This window comes from Natator depressus, chromosome 6, assembly GCF_965152275.1.
Source record: "Natator depressus isolate rNatDep1 chromosome 6, rNatDep2.hap1, whole genome shotgun sequence".
Taxonomy (NCBI): domain Eukaryota; kingdom Metazoa; phylum Chordata; order Testudines; family Cheloniidae; genus Natator; species Natator depressus.
In genome coordinates this window covers 10,136,884-10,142,883 of record NC_134239.1, presented here as the reverse complement: position 1 = coordinate 10,142,883, position 6,000 = coordinate 10,136,884, and the positions used below count along the sequence as shown (strand labels likewise).

At 42.2% G+C, this 6,000-nt stretch overlaps 1 protein-coding gene across 1 annotated transcript in view; it reads right to left on the bottom strand.

Moving 5' to 3' along the window:
• Nucleotides 1–1,463: 1,463 nt before the first annotated feature.
• LOC141989671 (E3 ubiquitin-protein ligase rnf213-alpha-like) overlaps nt 1,464–6,000 on the bottom strand; it is a 174,349-nt gene continuing 169,812 nt past the window's right edge. Inside the window, 3 exon segments of the mRNA XM_074956604.1 lie at nt 1,464–2,053; nt 3,427–3,587; nt 5,286–5,375. Coding sequence (XP_074812705.1) covers nt 1,882–2,053; nt 3,427–3,587; nt 5,286–5,375 — 423 coding nt within the window. The 3' untranslated portion in view covers nt 1,464–1,881.

The following is a 6,000-nucleotide window of genomic DNA, read 5'->3' as shown; positions in this document are numbered from 1 at the left end:
CCCACCAGCAGCATAGATTGAAGCTGTGATTATTTAGAACTAACAGCAGGAGCCGTTCCTACCTGAGCTCTCTGCTGGTAAAAGGCAGGAGCAGGCTCATTCACCTACCTGGTTCCTCCATTGGCAGGAGAGGGAGGAGGGAGACAGATGGCAACAGTCTGTAAGGGTGCATTATTTCAAGAAGGCTTAAAGTAGAACTGAGAAATTTTTGATAAATTGTTTGCTTTTTTTATTGATAAAGGCAGATTCATTGAACCAAGAATGGGGTTGGGTTCAAAAAACTTCCTGGATCAAAAAAAGTTGATGAAAAATGTTTCAAAATTGTCAAACCATTTTGTTTTGAGACTTTCTAAATGAAAATTGTTTTCTGGTGCAAAATGACTTTTTGTTTCAGAATTGAAGCTGATTAGACTGAAAGCAAAAGGTTACAGCTTTGAAATATTTCATTTTTTTCTATCAAAATGAAATGTTTCAACTGATCCAAAATGGAAAACAAGGTTAAGTCTGTGAATATTTGGGGGATTTTGTTTTCTTGACCTGATTCAAGATGGGGTGGGAAAATTTTATCTTTTGAAAATATTCATAGAATGGAGAAACACTATTAAACTTCCTATGCCAATTGATTTCACTAGAAAGAAAATTTTCTCCCAAATGCGCATGCATGCACATGCCCCCACACCCCTCTCGCACACACCCCTCCCTTTCAGTCTTCAAACCTGGTAGTAACTAGAAGAATTTGACATTTTCTTGTTCCATTGTTTATTGAGAGGCAGAGGGAAATGTCTGCACTGAAGCAAGACAGAAAAAATATTTGCAGCTATAGTTTCCTAACACCTAATTTTCACGTAGCTGCAAAGTATTGAGCAGAGACTGAGACTGTAAGGCCAGACGGGACCACTGTGATCATGTAGTCAGTGATACGGCGCATGCCATGACACTGCCCGAAAGAACTGGGGATGATTCCATCTACTAAAGCACAAGTAAAAAGCTAGAATTATAATGGAGGGCGATTCGGACCAAGTCTGAGAATCCCTGGCTGAGAATTCATCAGACTTTTAAAAATTAGGGGCCTAATGCCCTGTTATCCATGGGGAATTCTCCTCTTCTGCTTTGCATCTTGTGTCATTCTTGCACCAAGAGAGGGCACCGTGGCTGCAAAGGACCTTTCTGATTTGGTGGCATTTTACACGTGCTTTGCTCAGGCGCAAATGACAGCAGGAGTAGCCAGGCTGAGAACCAGCCTTGCTGACTCCAGTGCAAGGCCTGGCCTACACTTGGAAGTTGTGCTGGTCTAACCATGTCAGTGAGGAGTGTGATCATTTTATCAAAATAGCTATATTTTGGCTGGGGTCAATTACACCAGTACAATAGCATCTGGCTCTTTTCATCTGCAGATGCCACAGCACTTTATGAAACCGATCAGTATCATTTCCCCCACTTTACTGAACAGAACATAGGTCTCCTGAGTCCCACTAGGCTTCAGTGCTTCTCCTTATAGCTAAGTGCACTTACAGAGGTATAGCTTATTCCCCTTCTCTGTACTGGTATTGTTAAAGCACTACGTGCTGACAAGGCCTAAGTGGCACGAGAATCATGCCCATCATTTGTAGTTCTCGGTGGGTGAAATTCACCTGCTTGCAGAGAGCAACACGCAGAGCAACACTCACATAGCTGGTCATGCCCATAACATCTCCACTCAAATGCCCAGGCCAAGGCACCACTTCAATCCGATTGAAGGCCTATTTTGATTCAAGTGATGCATCGGCCTGGTGATTTGAGACTTTCTTCTTAAAGAAACTCTACTTCCTAAATCTGTGGATTACAGCAGGCTGGGCGCAGTAATTGGTTTTGGTATCCACAGGAAACAATTCACGGACCCATTCACCCTTGGCTGTAGGAGCGGGCGTATGTTTTGTTGATTAGCATGGCAGTTTTCCACACTGAAATGACCTTCTTCAGCTGAAGGTCCGGGCTCACAGCGCTGGTCAGATTCATAATGTAATTTTCTTCTTTTCCCTCTTTTTCTAAATATTCTTGAAAGGTCTCCACTATCCTGTTCATAAAAGAAAACCAAATTGTAAATGTTCAGGACACTGGTTCGGAAAGGCTAAGTGCCAAGTCTGACAGGCACACCCAGTTTCTTGAGTTCCCTTTCACACTGTTGGTCACTTCAGATGGTATAAAGTGGGGTATTTTTCTGCAGCAAGTTTTGACTTTCTGTCAAAAAATGAACCCACCCCCCCAACCTGAAAATGAGTTGCTGAAAACCAAACAAAGAGGAAACATTTTCAGCTCAACACTGCTGAAAAGTGAAATGTTGATGGCTCAAATGAAAAAGTCTCAATTTTTGGTTTTCTGAACCAAATTTTTTTGAGGAAGGCAGATGCTTTCTGAGAAAATTTACATTTAGTCCAAAACTCAATTTTTCATTCAAAAAAGCCCTACATGTAAAGTTTCTAAAGCCTCAATTAGTGAATAGTCAAGAGTTGTCAGACAAGAGGTAACGTTTCCTTCCATCAATTTTTAAGCAAAACAGTGTGCTCTTAAACAGCAGTGGGTGAAATTATCCAGTACTGGAGATAATTCTGGGGAAGAAAACAAAGCATTAAAGAGTCATAAGGAATAGAAGATTCCAAAACTCCAGCCCTTACCTAAAGAATGAGATTTAATATCCCTGCTAGAATTTTTATCAACAACAACGGATGTTCTTATTATCCATAGACATGCCTAATCCATTCTTAAGTCTTACAAAATTCTCAGCCTCAATGACTTCATGTGGCAGTGAGTTCCACAAGCCATGTAAAAAACTATTCCCTATGAATTTCCTACCTTTCAATTCCATTGAACATCCCTTCGTTCTTGTGTTTTATGGGAGTAGAAGAACAGATGCCTCCTGATCTTCCTTCTCTAGACCAGTCAGTATTTTATAGACCATTATTCAATCTCCTCTATTCCTAGGTAACAACCTCAATCTGTTCAGTCTCTCTTCATAGTAGTTTCTCCGCAAACCTGATCATTCTCATTGCCCTTCTCTAAGCCCCTCTAGTTCTGCAGTATGGAAAGTCTGAGAATCTCTAGCCAAGCATGTTATCCAATTCTAGAAGACTTGGAGATCTATGGAAAATGACCTTTTATATGTGATATGATTTGACCTTTCCCTTTTAATACAGCATACGAGTAATATACAGGCAATTTTAAGAGGCTGGGTTTCTTCCCCTACATTTGCCTTGATCTTTTAACCTGCATTTTAAAAAAAACAACCAACCAGACATATCCACAAAGTCTCTTAAATCAATAGGGAATCATATCTAAAGTGGTTTGTGCCTGCTCCAAATTAAAAGTAAAAAAAAATAAAAAATTTTCATCTGGATCTAAATGTTCGTGCAGAGGCCCTTCCCATATTCACAGACAAGAGAAATATGTTACCTCCAACTGTTTCTGTAGCTTTCCAATGTCACTGTGATCATTTCGTGCAGCTCAATGATAAAGAACTCAATATTGACAGTGGATAGCGCAGTTGTCAGCTCCTCCCTCTCCTGGCCAGTCAGCTCGTCATGGAAGCCCTTGCCTATCAGGAAGAAGGGATTCTGCAATGAGAAGCACAGTGTCAGTGGGGGCAAGTGCAGAGGTGCTGCAGGAGTGGCTGGATGCCCCATGCACAGAGCAGTTGAGGATGTGCCTAATGGAAGAGTCTCCTCATTTGGCTCAGAGCAGATGTAGCCTGGTGACGCTTGCTTCTGCCCTATGCATAAGGGATGCTCCTGGGGTGGGATGGAGCAGGTGGCTCTGCACATGACCTCAGGCCAGTGCTGCAGTCCCTGTAGCCAGCAAAACTTTCATAGCTTTTATTGACTAATGTCTGTCCATCCATCTCACATTATCAATATTGATACCACAACGCATTAAACACACAATATCAATAGAACATTATATTGTAGATACATTTCTAGCAGTTACCTCGCCTGAATTGTCTGTCTTTTTATAATCCTGTTCTCTCGTGCTAAGTATCCCATAACACTTTGCAAAACTGAAGTCAGCTTTGGCATTAGAAAATAAGAAACTTGCCAAACGCAAAATACATTAATGTTGTGCCCAGTACAAGCCGGACCAGTACCTGGAACACTAGTATCCAAAACAAAGTAAGGGAAGATACAGAACAACAAGTTAAGGAACTGACACAAGCTGATGGGCTGGATTTTTGTGACGTATAAAGCATTTTGTAACTTGTAAACCATCCTATCAATACTATTTGCTGAAATATGTAACTGGGAGCACACCTTCTGTGTAAAGTGAATTGAACAACAGCAGCACAAGACGGCTTCACGGAAACAGCTATATTACAAAGCCTTTCTTCCAGTACTATGCTATTACTGTCAGTGTTTGTTGTAGCCATGTTGGTCCCAGGATATTACAGAGATGAGTGGGTGAGGTATTCTCACTGGAACAACGTATGTTGGTCAAAGAGAGACACTTTCGAGATGCACTGAGCTCTTCTTCAGGTCAGGGAAAGACCAACAGACATCTCTCTATGCTCTTCCTGACTTTTAGCAATAAACCTGACTGATCTCTTGAATATACTTCGTAAACCAAGATGTGGACAAACAACTGTCTATGCAATTTATCAACAGTATTAAGGCCATCAGGTCCCATCCAGCCCAGCCTCCTGCCAGATCCGAACCAGAGAATCTCCCCCAGAGATTCCTGCCTCTGGCACAATAACTCCTGGATGAGCTAGAGTGCAACTTTGAGAAAGGGACAACGCACCTAGATTTACAGACTCCAAATGATAGAGCCTGAGAGCAGCAGAGGAGGGACTGCACAGCAAGTGAGCAGAGAACGTTGGTCATAACTAGAGCTGGTGGGGAAATGTTGGGATATTTTCCTGCACAAAAGTTTGACTTTTAATCAGAAAACAAAACAATAACTAAAATAATTGTATCTGTGGCTTGCAGCATGACATTTGACAGTGGGATGGCCCTTGGGCCAGGCAGGTGCCATTTGCTGTACTTAAGAAACTGTGTTCAGATCTGGCGGAGTTACAAGCAATTGAAAATCACCACCCACTTCACAGTGCAGCTGGCTTTCAGAAACACGTCCAAAAGAGGAATAGGTTTTCAGCTGGAAAGTTTTCATGTTTTACTTTTTGCAACAAAGTCAAAATTTTCTGTGGAAAAACTTCCGTTTGTCAAAACCCCAATTTTCTGATTAAAAACAATTGCGCAGAAAGTTTTCAGTCTAGTCACAGCCCCATCCCAGGCACTCACTGGGGTGGGTTCCTCCATTACCTGGTTCATTTGTACAAGTAGCGCTGATCTCTTTGCTGACAGGATCTGCCACAGAGACAGGATGTGCTTCAGCCGGGTTTGTGGGACAACCTGGGATGAAACAACACAGACAGGGATTTACCCAGACCTTGGCACCCAGAAAGCCTTTACACCGTTACTTAAATCCTCATCGCGGAAGTGAGCACATTCTATATTTGTTTCACAGTTATCTTGCTACTGCCAAAGTTTTAAAGAATGTCAAACCACTGAGCTGGTGGGAGTCACTGGCTAAGCACCTGGAACCAGAGTTTGCTGAAGAGCAAAACCAGCTTTTGACAGCTTTTTGTAGGCACAGAGAGAATATTTTCTTTGTTTCAGTTTATTCAACTAGTTCAGTTCAATGAATATTTCATTGAGTAGAATGGCCAAGCTCTGGTTTGAAAAGTTGGGATCCTGCTGGTTATCTTTGAAAACTCATGGCGATCGGGGGAGGTCCCGGACGACTGGAAAAAAGCTAATGTAGTGCCCAGCTTTAAAAAACAGAAGAAGGAGGATCCTGGGAACTACAGGCCAGTCAGCCTCACCTCAGTCCCTGGAAAAATCATGGAGGAGGTCCTCAAGGAATCAGTTCTGAAGAGGAGAGGAAAGTGATCAGGAACAGTCAGCATGGATTCACCAAGGGCAAGTCATGCCTGACTAATCTAATTGCCTTCTGTGACGAGATAGCTGGCTCTGT